The sequence below is a fragment of the Strix aluco genome, chromosome 2 (assembly GCF_031877795.1).
Source record: "Strix aluco isolate bStrAlu1 chromosome 2, bStrAlu1.hap1, whole genome shotgun sequence".
NCBI lineage: Eukaryota > Metazoa > Chordata > Aves > Strigiformes > Strigidae > Strix > Strix aluco.
The window spans coordinates 38,959,537-38,974,288 of record NC_133932.1 but is presented as its reverse complement, the minus strand read 5'-3'; the positions used below and the strand labels follow the sequence as shown (position 1 = coordinate 38,974,288).

At 44.5% G+C, this 14,752-nt stretch overlaps 1 protein-coding gene across 1 annotated transcript in view; it reads right to left on the bottom strand.

Moving 5' to 3' along the window:
* The window catches only part of ABCG1 (ATP binding cassette subfamily G member 1), a 61,520-nt gene extending 47,247 nt beyond the window's left edge, over positions 1 to 14,273 (bottom strand). Inside the window, exons 1-2 of the mRNA XM_074814425.1 lie at positions 14,154 to 14,273; positions 10,904 to 11,147 (exon numbers count right to left, since the gene is read on the bottom strand). Of these exons, the coding sequence (XP_074670526.1) occupies positions 10,904 to 11,147; positions 14,154 to 14,195 (286 nt within the window). The 5' untranslated portion in view covers positions 14,196 to 14,273. The remainder of the gene's footprint in view (positions 1 to 10,903; positions 11,148 to 14,153) is intronic.
* Between the last annotated feature and the right edge of the window lie 479 nt (positions 14,274 to 14,752).

Sequence of the window (14,752 nt, the reverse complement as noted above, 5' to 3'; positions counted from 1 at the left end):
CTTGTCTTTCTGACTCTCACATTTCTCTGGTGGCAGCATATGACCTTCACCTCTCCGAGTGGTGGAGGAAAAGAAACTCAGTCCCAGACAGCCACCCACAGGCTTCAGCTCTGTAAGCCTCAAATAGTTATTTTAGACAGTTGGGCCTCCATATTCAATAAGCTGGCTGACGTTTATGGCTTTTTGACCCAGAATAAATAACTGTCTTTCCTCTAATAGCAAATATTTACCTTCAATACCCTTTTGTGTACTCATTTACCAATTCTAGACCTGTCATTTTGGTGCTATTAGAATGTTTAATTTCCGAAGCACTTGAGGTAATAACTGGATCATGACTAAAAAATTATACTAGCCATGCTCTGTTGGTGCAGCCTCATCCACTTGACTGCTTCCACAAGCACAAACCAGATGCAACAGGGCAGAATTTAACTCCACTGTTTAACAAAAGTATTAAAACCCTCAGATTATTTTTTCCTTCAAATTTCATATTATCTAGGTGCATCACTTCATTTGAAATTTCTTTCTTCTCTTGTCTAACATAAAAGCCTACCCTCTGAAGATCAGCAAGAGACAGAGCAGAGGTCTCATTCTCATTTACCCAGGAACCTGACCACTGCATGTTCCATCTTCTCCTCTGTCCTGCAGCAGATGTACTGCAATTATAAACAACATTTGTTATTATTCTAAACATGCAAGGCAGGAAGAAATATGATTCTTACACAAAAGTTGTAGGCTGTAGATACTAGATGAGAGGCAGATGGTAAATTATCTTGTAAAGCCAAGGTCTCTGCCATTTATTTTTCTTTGGAACAGATACATAACAAAAAACGAACAAACAAACAAGCGGTTAACTCAGTTCAACTGTTATGTAATTCCATGTACTTCTTCCTGATAAGAATTTGGACTGCTTCATCCCTATCCCCTCTGAAGAGAATTAAGTCTTCAGAGTGCATCTGTTTCTCACCCTGAAATCAGCAAAGTCTAAATGAACTGTAAATGAGAATACAAGCCTAACAGCGACAAGAAAGTCCAATCAGGAAACGCAGTTACAAAGGTTCCCACAGTGAGACTCAAGACATATTTCAGCATGCGTCTCCAACCACACCATTTCCTAGACACAAGTATTTTGTCCTTATTCCAGAGACACTTACACGGCACTAGTCCTGTATTTTATACTACCACTTACATTCTGTATCAAATATTCAGTCTAAAAGAATTAATCTCTTTTCTAAGAGACAAGGTATCCAAAGGCCAAATTAAACTCGAACGTCTGCGCTAAAGCACATAATTCACGAGGGAGCTTTTTTCAAATATCTGAATCATCACCAATGGGATATTTCAACAGGCCTCCTGATAATTATTTCAGGAACAAATGAAATATATAAGAACATCTGCATGTAGAAAGGTATTAAGATTCAAATAGTTACTGAAAACAACCAAAATTGCTTGGCCTTCTATGTATTTTCCATCATACTTAACATCATGTTTTGGGGATGAACAAGTTAAAGAATTGGTTGAAAAGGGCAGTAATTCTTCCATATATATTTTATTATGCTGTAACTTATTTTCATGTATTTGAAAGTTGGTGAAAAAGTGATTACATTTGGATGGATTTGGGGACCCCCAGTCTTTCCATTTCCTAATTAACATAGGCTTTGATGTCAAGAAGATGCCTGCTACAGCTTGGTCCTGGGCTTGATGAGGAGGACTCTGCCAGTCCCAGGCACTAAAGCTGTGCCTGTAAATTACCTTCATACTAGAGAACTAAATTTTCCACATGGTACAGTCTAAGTAAGGGCTGGTGGTTTTGCTGTCCTCTGTACCAATGGTGTTAAACAAAAATTGATAGCTTCTAGGTTCAAAGCTGGCACAGTGGGCAGGCAATCTGAACCACTAACATCTCAGCCTGTTACTGTCCCAAAGTTTCTGACAGAGAAAAAAAGACATATCTTTTGCAGAAGTCTCTGATACAAGATTTGGTAATATAAATTGCATGTCATGTCTTTTGGAAGTAATACCTAAACGAGGAGGACCATTTTGTCATCTTACATGCATGTCATGTTTCAACAAGGTCTTTTATGAAAGTTCTTAAATAAAGGAATCTGACAACAAGGTAGATACCCGGTTCTCAAATAAATTATAAAGCAGATCAAGCAACAGAAAACAAAAGAGTAGGAGTCGGTGGTCAATCAACGAAGAAAGCTTACCCCTGAGTCTCAGGGAATCTTTACCGGGCTATGTGCTGTTCACCTTACTCCTGAGTGATTTGAAAACGGAGGAAATAGTGAGGTGACTGCGTGAACACCAAAAGTCTGCTTAGGTTCAGAGAGCAAGTGAATGATTTTACAAAAGAAAAATCCATCGGGAGCTAGTAAACACAAAGATACTACACATAGTTCAGGAAACCTCCAAGCTGCAAGCTGCAAGAACCCAGGGAAACACTACTACACACTTGCCTGCACTTGAACTCTTCCCCAAGCATTCAGCTCTACCTGCTGTCAGAGGTAGATTTCGTATAATGGCAAGCTGACCTAAACTCCCCCCTTATTTTTGTCAAAAACCCAGTCCTACGTTAGACATATATCCTCACACACCACAAGAGTGTGCTAGTCACAGACGTTCCGGGGTTAAGGCATGGCCTTTTTGGCTAATGCATTTAGGTTTTGCCTGAAGGACATTCATCCTGAGACTGAACGCCCACCCTTCAGTTTGCAGTGTGTTAAATTTACATCCAAATCAGTTCATTCCCCTGTGCTAAACTATTATGTAAATTTTGCTGGGATTCTCCTTGCATGTTATTTGGAGTAGGTCTTGAGATGTTTATTTTAATAGTAAGACCAAACACCATTTTCTAATAGAGGAGAAAAGTAACCATCAGTTTAATGGGTACAGCTGTGAACTATAATGCAGTTGAGTATTACTTGTGAGGGTCTGCCACATTTTGAGTAGTATCGTATTCCCTGAACTCTGTCTTCCCAAAGCCAGTCAGTTTACCTACAGGAAGAATGCTACAGGGAAGTGTGAAGCAATTAATTTCTTAGAGAATACAGAGCTGAACTCTGAGATACTAAATCCTCTGGGAACAAAAGACCTGCCTTAAGCAGGTACGTTTAGACCCCATGGGCTTCCAGAAGGCACTTTCTAAAATGGTATGTAAATACACAAGTAAAAATGGATTCCAACAGTATTTTTACTCTTGAGCTAGCTTCTATTCTTGGTTGCTTTTGTGATTTCTCTTTCCTTTCACTGAGGTTATGGAAAACCCTGATCAGCCATCTGATGGCTGAAGCCTTCAACTGCAAAATAACTCTTGCTTTATCTTCCTTCAGACTTATCTTCAGACTATGGACTGAATTCTACTTTGAAATATGAAAAAAGTACACCCATATGATGGTGCATGCTGTCTCTACCTCCTCAACACCTCAAACAAGACATGACTGCATATGGGCAGAGGACAGCAAAGCATTTCATCAAATCCCACTCAGTGTTACAGAAAGTTGTAGTGGAGGGCTGTCAGGGCGAGTTACAGCCAGCCCCCCAGCACATGCTTACTGTGAGATGGAAACAGCAGAGACCATAGCTCAAACTCCTGACAACTCATCATCACCACTGCCATCACCATTTCCCTGGCATATAAATTTTGAAATGTTTTAATTGGTATCTCTCTAAAACTTCCTTCCTCAGCCACAAGTTTTCATAACAGCAACTAATAAAATGTATTGTATTAAAACATTAGCTAGAATGAAAATGAGTCAGGCCACTACAATGTTTAGTTTTAATAAATAATAAGGCAAAGAGAAAGAACAAAAATATGTTCTACTCACACAAAGGCTCAGTGACCAAAGCTCACCAAGTCAAACTCACACACATTTCCAAAACAAGCTTCAGGTACAAAAAAAAACCCCAAACCTAAGACAAAACACCAAACCCACAACAATAACAATGGGTTCCGCATGGAGGAAAACAAGTAACACTGCAGTAAGGTCTTACTCAGCTGGGAAACAGTAGAAAGATCAGACAAAGGGGCTGACCAAGACTTGTCCCCAGTAATCTCTGTTTTATACAACCCATGCAAGAAGACTCTAGAAAGAGTTATGTATCACTTAATAAAATGCTGTGAACTGTTCCAGTAGTAGTGACTACTCAGTATATGTTTTACCATCTTGAGACAGCTTAAGTGTTAAAAGAAAAACTGCCTGGATTTTATCAAGGTTGAAACATGCATTTAGAAATCCTCTGCTAAAAATCATGTTTCATTTTCATCAATTTTTCTAAAATTTTAAGTCACTGAAAAAGAATCCACAAAATATTTGCTTAAAGAGCTTTTTACTAGTATTGCAGTTCATTTCAACGAGTTTAACTTATTTATTCTAACATATGGATCTTAATTTGCATACGTCCTGCTCTCCGAGATGAAAACACGCTCTCAGACAAAGCAGGCAAAAATGGACGAAAACAATACAACCCATCTGTCAGAGAAAGGCAAAAAAAACCCCAAACCAAAGCACCCAACCCACAAAACCCAAACCCTCTCTCGGAAAGAGCGCTTTGCTCTTACTGTTCAGCATCTTTTCCTCCCATCTTAGCAACAGCGCCTGGCGCAGCCAACCAGGGCCCGGGCGGCGGGGCGGGCGCAGCGCATCACCGCCGGGTTACTGCCGGGCAACGCCCGCCAGTAACCCCGCCGGGCCAGGGCCAGGCCGGCCCTGCGGCACGGCTACCGCACGGCTACCGCACTGCACCTGCTGGCCACCGCCACGGGCGGCCTCCGGCTCCTCCTGCCAGGGTCAGCAAATAACTCCGGGCAAATCCTCCCTTCCTCACCACCACCCCCCTCCGCTTTTTCATCTGGGGTTTCAGATACCGCCATGGGGGTGGGGGAGGTGGCGTTTTGTGTGAAATCGTTTAAATGAAGTCACAGAGAGGATGCGGTGAAAAAAGCCTAGCTAAAGAAAAAGAAACAGGTCTGTCCAAGCGCACGTACCAGAACTAATTGGTAACAGAGCACCGAAGCAAATCAGTAAAACCCAGCCTGTTTAAATCCCTGCTGACGATTTGACAGCGGGTTAAGTTTCCATCTTATGCAGAGATCAGTATTAACATAATACCCAGCCCTCCTAGCTGAAATGTAGGTAGCTGTTTCGAGGACACTCTCTCGGACTGTGACGGCCACTTTTCACGTTTCATGAATATCAAGCAACCTGCTAAACACTCCGTGTTTCCCCATCAGACACAACAGAGCCATCCAGAATAAGCGGGTCCTTCATTCCTCTCCCTCCACTGTGCCGAATCTCAAAGCTATTAAGCAACCTTGTGAGAAAAGACAGCACCTCTCTGGCTGGTTGTTTCCACAGGGTCTGAGCGGTTACAACAAACCCAAAAGAACAGAAACACCACGTTTTCTGCTGAGCAGGAATTTCTGTACTGGTACTAAACTGCTCCATAAAAATACCCAGTCACATTTTGACCGGCTGGAGCCTGTTCCCTCAGAGGTTACTAAAGACCAAATCCTACCAGAACTTACACTTGAACGCAGCACAGATGAGTCATTACGGTCCTAAAATAACAACAGAGAAATTTCCAACTAAAATGTTGCCTAATTAACCATGAATACTGACAAGTATGAGAAAAAAAAGTAATCCCTGAGTTGTGGAGTTTTGAAAGCCAATTTATTACTACTTTTTTCCCAGATGCACTCAAGTAACATAGGAACAATATTTCCATTTCCATCCTACATGATAACAAAACCACCTAGAAACAAAAGAATAAATGTCATTTGGTGGGTGTACAGAATGTATATACCTTTTCAAAGTAAAGCTGAATGAATTTGACCAAGACAGAAGGCTCCAGAGTACTTTTCATGCCCTCTTCGTATTTGGGACTAACCATAATTTTATACCCAAATCACTCATTCTATTCAGATTACTTTATGGTGCTTTTAACAAAAATGGCAGAAACCTAAGGCACTGACTTTTCCCCAAAATCCTCTTGCAAACAGTTTTCAGGCAGTCCCAGTATTAAAACTTGTACGTCTATAATTTTTCTATAAACTGGTAAAACCAATATGTTTCTGTGGTTTGCATTTCAAACTGTGGTTTAAACTAACAGTTCAGAAGCCAAAGTAAGATCCACCATCAGATCTCTTTCTCAACCCCTAGATAAATTGTTTTGTAACAAGATAGTGAAACTTTGGCCACATTTTGTTCTGAAGCTCTGCAGATCTTGCTTTTCCACATTTAAGGAGCCCGCACTGGATCTAATGTAGGACTCTCCTCTTTCTCTTCCCCTCCAAGCTAGCTGGCTTCCTCGTCCTTAAAGAAAAGAGAAGGCATTCTCAGAATAAGCGGGCCTGTTATTTCTCTGTGTGCTGAAGTTTCCTTTTCCTGGCTTTGCCAGTTTGTCTTAATCTTACAACACAGTGTCTCTACTCCAGGAGTCCTGCAGCTTTCTTAACCAAGTCTTGAACCTGGCTGACCTGCAGGAGACCCCTTGGACATGCTTGATGATAGACTGGATTCAAAGACTGAGACACATTTTCAGTTCTGGAAGATCCTTAACCTCACAAGATCTGGATCAAGTCACTTACCTATCTCTTTTCTTCAAAACTGAAGAAACAGTTGATTCTACCAGTTGACTAATTCCCTAAAAGCTTTATGGGGAAAAAGTCATCTGAGACCTTCTGAAACTTTTACCTCTATAAACTTTTCCAAATTCCTATACTGTTTAGGAACTCCTACTGAACGGAATGGGTTACATACAGCTGCTTTGATCAAGGACTCACCTGCCAAATTCCTCCCCTGTTAATACCACTGACTTGAATTACACCATGAATGAATCAGGTCGAGAGTCATACCAGTCCTTCCTATGAGTTTGATAAAACCTCATTAAAATGAGTAGAGCAGCATTTATCATATAAATCTGAGAATGAAAATGCCCTTCGTTATTTTTAAAGAGAAAATGAGATTTAATAGATAAATTAGGCATTTTAAGGCTGAGACACGAATGAAAAATTCTAATTTGAAGCCTACTATGACTTAATTTCTTTGTTGTTGACAAGCTATGCAAATTCATGTTTCTTTGTGCTTTTAATAAAAAGCCAATGATGTTACATACCATGAGTTTCATTGTCTGAACAATAAAGCTAAGTACAGAACAAAATGGCAGCATTACTAATTATTCCTCCTTTTGTTAACTTAGAGCCTAACCTTAACATTACTTTGCAATACCATTTTTACTGAAGGGAGTACGTTTTCTTCTTGTTGCTCTTTAGTTGAATTCCTCTCCAACACGTTGGCACAAATTGTCTTTGCAAGGAAACTATACTTCTCCCTTTGTGATCCAACACTCATGAAAGGTTTTAACTAATTCATTACATTCATGGAGAATGACATAGAAATTTTTTCCAAGCTCTGTTTCAGAATTGAAACACCATTAATTTAAAAGGCACATTTTTGTAACAGCATCCCTTATCGCTTATTGCCACGACTAGCACCCAAGAACAATGTGAACTAAGAAACATCTCCCTTTTATTTTTTTCAGCTTGTGCATGCAAGTTTGCTGTTTTTAAAAATCAGTTACATTTCCTACAGTGGACTTTGTACTTTCAGGAGTGTGTTTTCTGCTACTCTTCTCATAAAAAAGTGAATTTGAACTTTTAACATAAGGGCAACGAGAGATCCTCTTAGCACAGGGATCTCACAAGGAGTGCAAGATACAATAACCATCAGTGTTTGGAGGCACAATGTTGCCCTTCTGCTGAGCAGAGAGATTAAAACCCACTGCAAAGTCCCAGTTTCCCACTGGAGGAGAAACCAGTAAGAGGCATTCGGAATAGTTTTACAGGTAATGCATTCATGTACAAGCCCATTGGTTTTAAATAGAGATATCCCAAATTAGAAATCCCACGAACAAGTCTACTTGCAGAACCTCTAAAACAACTCAAGGAATCCGATAGTTTGGTCCTTACCTTCATTTGAGACTATTCAGGCAATTCTATTTTCTATTCCTCTAATGGAACACCTTTTCTATTAAAACCAATATACTGGGTCAGTCCCTGGAGTAGGGAACGGGGCTGGGAGAAAAGTTTGTTTCTAGAAAGTTTCTATAATCTGACTAGCAATTCACTGAATCACAGAAGGAAGGGACCTTTGGAGATCGCCTAGTCCAGCCTTCTACTCAAAGCAAGATGATCACCAACACCAGATCAGGTCAGCTGTGGTTCTGCCCAGCCAAATGTTCTACACCCCCCCACAGAGAGAAAGCACGCTGTCTCTGGGTGACCTGTCCCAGTGCTGCACCAACTTCCTGGTGAAGGGGTATTTCCTCATGTCCACCGTAAGCCACCCAAACTGCAATATGTGGCCATTGGCTCTTGCTATATATCATCTGGCACTACTGACAGGAGTTTGTCTCCACTGTCTTTATAACTGCTCTCTAAGTGGTTGTAGGCCAGAATGAGCTGATCTCCCAGCTGCCCCTTCACTAGACCAAACAAGTTCCTCAGCCTCTCTTCATAGGTCCCCTGACCAATTTTTTAACCCTCTGACCCTTTCCAGCTTCCCAGTATCTCTGTTGATCTGGAGGGCTCAAAACTGGCTACAGTATTCCAGTTGTGCACTCACCAATGTTGAGAAGGGTAACAACTTGCCTCCATCTGGCCATGTCCTCTAAAGGTAGCACATTATGTGATTTACCTTACTTGCAGCGAGAGTACACTTTGGCTCACAGTCAGCTTGGCATCGAGTGTACACCTCCCAAGTCTGTTTTAGATCTTTGGCTAGCAGAAGAGTGCCAAGACCTGCTGGCAGACAGCATGCCTCACAGCCACTCAGAGGCTGTCCTTAGTGGTCTCAGGAAAGACATATGGTGCAAGACCAGGTGAGGAGGGGGAGAGTATGAACTGCTCACAGATAGCCAGAAAAGTTTAATCCCCTCTTTCAAATCTAAGTGTAGTGACACAGCCACAGCCATGTCCTAGAGCTAAATTACTCAACAGGTCCTTTGCAGCAGCAGGGCATTTTGCCACAGTGTGCCATTTTGTTCAAGCCAAGTCACTCAGACATGTCAGCAAATGTGGACAGAGGGTTTTGGTGTAGAACCCCTCAATTATTTCTGGCCAAAGAAAGAGATCCAGTTAGAAACTTCAAATTTTTAAATCTTACATGAGACACCTTGGCATAGTTCCATTTCTTAGAGGAAAAAAAACTTCAACCCTTGAGTTTGTTCTGATAAAAAATAATTTTGAACGTATGGAAGTTGCTGACAAACCAAGTTGTTCTCTTGTGGACAGTCTGGCTACATGCAATTTTAGCAAGTAGATAAATGAAGGCAGGTGAGCATATGTACAGTTTTGATGCTGAAAAACCCATTACAGCCTCAAGCCTGCACATCCTTCAACAAATAATTGTATGCACAGGCTGTCCACATACAGTAGCACTGCCATAGCTCCGGTGTTTTTCATACCACACATTTTTAGACTACTGAAGCCTTGATGTTGTGATAATGACACAATTTCCAGACAGCAGCAATGTACCTTGTGAAACAATTTCAAGTGGAACCTTTAAGCCAGTGGATTTATAGATTCAGAGCAAGGGCAGGTATCAAGTATGGCTCAGGTGAGCAGCGCATTGGCAGGGGCTTATCTCTTAAAAAGAACTAAAGCACACAACCATACCAATTTATGTTACTAAGAGAGAATTCCTTGAGGAAGAGCAATTACGTCACTTAGTACACAAAATTCTCCTGAAGATTTCAATATTTTCTCTTGGGCTTACTTCTTCTTGCTAGCAGGAATCTACTGCAGGACCTACTTTTCCTTTCAGAGATGACTAGTCACACACACACACACGAAACAAAAACTCTCCAGGAAACACATGGCTACACAAAGCAGATGAAGGCAGAAAAGGAGCAAATACAAAGCAGATGAAAAAGGATAGAGCCACCTTACACCCACCTTTCAGAACTGGAATAGACCAAAAGCATATAAAGAAGAGAGCTGAATATGCCCTCCTTACTCCCATCAGTAAATCAGCACCAGAATTGTCTCAGAGCCAGCTATAAGCGAAACTGCATTGTGAGAGGAAAGTGCTAACACTTCAGTTCCTTGAGATGCATAGAATATCTGTATCATTTTGGCGTGCCCTGTATCGTAGGCTTTGAACTCTTTGTTGTGAATTATTAGCAAAGTGGCTAGCAAAAGAGCATCCTGGTCCTTGACTAAACCTCAGGTTTCACTGTAGCAATAGCCAGTGATTTCATCAGCTAAAAGAAATGGCAAGCTTAGGGAGACCCATCACAGAACACTGAGAGACATGGATGGACTGGCATTTCTATAACTCACAGCATTTATTTCCAAACACAGCATTTTAAGAGAATAATTTTTATCCTGGTTTCAAATGCCTCCTGAAATTCTGAGATGCTTGCTGTTCTGAAAGAGTACTGAAAAAATAACCATTTCACAAAACAGCCAATCGCAGAAGTAAAAAAAGCATTCTCTTTCCCCCCACCCCCATCTTTAAACTACTGCATGCTCTACCCACACACAACAATAAATTGTAGACATGCAAGATCACAGGACAGATATCTGGCAGCACAGCAATACTGTATTTACTTCAGATACTTTAGAATTGGGAGGCAAAAATAAGCAGTTGTATAAACTACCGCATCTACAGTTTCTCAGAGTGCAAGGGGCTGTACACCCCACTGCATCAGGCTTTGGGAAAATTCCCCAGTGCCGGCTGTGGGGCAATAGGTATATCAAGAAGTCAAGCAAAAAGCAACTGTGAAAACACGCTCCCTCTACACGCTTTGCTTCTCTAGCCACAACAGACTCATTCCACCTATCACAACCACCCACATGGGCAATAATGTTTGTATGTTAGCCAAAACATTAAGTTTTCCTCACCTTTCTTTCTCCACCATGGTCCTTCTTGGATAGAGTATGACAGTTCTTTAAACTCAATATTCACAGCTGGTCTGCGGGGTAGGTAGGAGAAACGATGAGCTTCTGTCAGGGTATTGTCCACTTTTTTTAAATGTCCATTCATCAGTCGAATGTCTTGGTTATCTGTGCTGTTTGAGACCACCTCATCCACTGAAACACACACTGACTTTGGCTCAGCCATGGTATAAGCAGAATTGCTGCCGTTCTAGAGGGAAAAGTTGGAGAACAAAGTTCACAGACTTCTGTTTAGGAACACGTTTCAAAACCTTCTGCATTAGAACAATTATTATTTAAATAGCACAAGAATCCAGCACAGTAATGCACTGAAAGATGAAAGGGAAAAAAAATAAAACAATCTCCTGTTTGTTCTGCCACTGTCTTGACAGAAGAGATGAAAGAGCTCTTGCACTTGCAGCACATAAAGGGCAGTTCCTCTACCACCAGTTTCCCCTCAAAGGCTATACATACAGCACATTAGTATCTTCAGAACAGAGTAGCTCTTGCACCAGATTAATACACTTACAAGTTCAGTCCCCATTGTATTTGGCTTCTCATGCACTCAAAGAATTCGGTTCTAGTTACTCTGATTCCAGGGCTTGTATTGGGACAGAGCTGAAGGGGGAGGGGAGCTGGCCCAACAGTTATGCAGACATGTCAGAAGACAGCCACTCAAAACGTCTAAGAGCTCCTATTCCTTTGGATCAGCATATACTTCTGTAAATGTGAAATTGCACAAGTTATACTTCTGCAAGTTTTAAAATGTACTATTTTGTGCCTTATTTGCTCTGCACTGATAGTTCTGGAGACCGTGCAACCTGGAACAGTACAACTTCTTTCCTAGAAGTCTGTTGGGAAAGCACAGCAGTTTCCACCCAAAATCCTTGCACACTTTACTTGCTTGACAGTGATCCCTAATGGAAATCTTATCAGCTACATAAACATATTAAACCCTGCTCCAGTACTTGTACCACTGACACTGTGAGGTCAATGCCTTATGCTTACAGCCATACCTCATACTATGCTTTGCCCATCACAGCACTCAGTGAAATTCCACTTGGCATTTTTGGACTGAATCTCTTTCCCCTCCTCTCCTGACTAGGACAATGGCCTGCCACCTGCCTTTCTCTTCTTTTTTATTACGCACACAAAATCTGAACTTTTTTCATTCCTTTTATCTGCATGGGCACCTTGCACCAATATCAACAGATGTGTATAAGGCTGGAAGTAAAACAATCGTGAATTTTCTCCAGCTAAACAGAATTTTGAACAGTTGAGAAGCTGTTCGTTGTCACCTGTTGTTTGGGCCCCGTCATAAGCAGGGCCCAACATCTGCACATTTGCCTATTAGAAAATTTAGTACTTTTAAAGCAGATCTATATTGGAAGAGACTTCTGTAGCTGGCTTATGTGCTAGACTTTCCATTCCCTCACATCTATGTGTCCCCAAAGGTATCTCCTGGCAAGCATATGCGCTGCACTACTTTTCAAGGCATCAGTGTTGAACACCCCCAAATAGAGAGCTGTAGGTCATGCCACTGTCTTCCCCTACTTATCCTCCAGTGCAACTAAGAAGACACATTGCCTCCTTTTCACTGCGCCACGCTCATGTTCTTCCCGTTTATGTTGTAAAAGCAGTGCTGCTCAGTCAGTCACTTGTCATGAATGCTGATGAAAAACATGAAAAAACCCAGTCCTACGTAATCACTGATGTAAATATTTTAAAAAGCAGTCCTACATAACCACTATACAGCTAGTGTCTTCACATCCTTCATGCACAAGCCCCAAGTTCTGGATGTAAAATCAGCTCTGCTTACCACATTTTCTCAAGAAAGGGATTTTAATTGTGCTTTCAACCTACCCAGAGGTCAGGTATCCAGTAACACTTACTCCCAATTTCTTAAATAGTTGACTGTAATGGTATGTAATTTGAACATAACAAGAGTAATGTGAAACATCCTAAAACTGAACAATTAAAGCAGGGGAACCTCCCTCTTAACTAAAAATACGATAAGGGGAGTTAACAATATTCTTTCCTGAATGTTTTCAAGGATTACTTTGGCACTCGAGCTGTTTGGGTTCAGAGGAACCATTGAGCACATTCGCACGTCAGAGGGAATATCCAAAAACTAACTTTCAATGAGCAGGTCACCTTGAGTATTCAGGTGATAGCCAGAGCTTCTCCAGTTTACATCAATTCAAAAAGAAAGATCCTTTGGACAAGGTCCTTGTCTCTGCGTACCTCATCACCTGCGGGTACGAAGCCGGAGACTTTTGCTCCTGGTACATTAAACAAACCCTTTCAAACACGCAGCGGGCTGAAATGCCCGTTCTCAGCCGAGGGTGATGGCGTCCTGCCAGCCCTCGGTCACACGCCTGCCTCCGCCAGGGACCACCCGCTACGGGCCAGGGGTCCCCCGAGAGCCGGGGGGGCGCAGAAACGGCTCCCAGCCGCGGGGTCATCTTCGCTGCTGGAAAGGTGGGCACCTCCCGCGGTTGCAACAGCCACACACTTACCCGAGCCCTGCGTGGCTGCTGCTCCCCAAACACACCTCAACACCCTCCTGCACCCGCCAACACCACCGCCATACCCGCGGGTGCGTGCAGCCCTGCGCTCCAAACCGGCGTCCATGTCAACCCCCCCGCGCACCAGACACCAGCAGCGTATGTTCTCAAAGCCGGCGCTCACACCTTCGTTGGGTTCCTACAGTTTTATTTATTCCTGACATAGTTTTATTTCGCCCCCACCGGGCACGGCAGCCGCAGGACGGTCCCGCCGGCTCTATTCCTCCCTCCAACCCCCGCCGTGTGCCGCTCGCCCCGGGCGTTATGCAAAGGTTACGGCCTCTCCGCAAACCCGTTTCGAGACCGCCGGGGCGCGGCGGCGCAGGGAGCATGCTCGGAGCAGCCGCTAATCCCCCCGCCTCGGCTACGGCTCAGAGGTAACCAGCGGTCAAGCCCCGCCGTGCGCCGCCGTCCTCTCACACACCCCGGCCGCCGACGGGGGGCTGCCCCGCACCCCGTACCTGGCACCCCGCGGCGGGACGCAGCCCCGGCCCCCCCCGGAGCGAGCGGCCCCGGTTTTCCCTCAGGGCGAGCGGGAAGGCGCCCCGCGGAGCCCTCGCTCCGTCCCCCCGCCCCGCTCCAGCCGCCCGCCCCTCACCGCGGCCCCGCGGAGGCCGGCAGGCAGGCAGGCAGGGCGGGGCGCGCCTTACCGAAGCGGTGCCCAGGGAGAAAGCCGCCATCAGACATGCCATGTGCCCCGCCGCCCGCCTAGCTGCTGGCAGCGGCTCCGGCGCCGTGCGGAGCCCTCGAGTGCCGCCTGCCCACCCAGACCGGCGGCAGGAGGCAGGGAGGGAGGGGTGGAAGGAGGGAGGGAGGGAGGAGCGGCCTCCCGCCGCGCTGGGGCCGCCTCCGCCCCGGCCCGCCCCCGCCGCCGGGCTGGGGAGAGCCCGCCGCGGCGCCCCTCCGCCGGGGGCCGGTGTGGGCAGCGCGGCCCCGCTGCGGGCAGCTGCCGGTCCGCGCGTGGCCGTGGCTGTGGCCGTCCCGCTGCCGAAACAGGCGGCGGACGCTTCTCCAGGGGGCCGGGGGCCGCTCGCCGGGCCGTGGCTGAGGAGGGCTGCGCCCGACGCGGCGACCCCGCCGGCTTCCTCAGGAGCTCCCGGAGGGGCCCCGGGGTGGCATTCTCTGAGGAAACGGGGGGTCGAAGCAGCCTCTAATTGTGCCTTGTGCCCTCCCGCACGAGGAGGACACGACTCTTCTGGCCCCGGGACTCGCACGCCATTGATTTACAAGCTGAGCAAGCGGTTGTGGG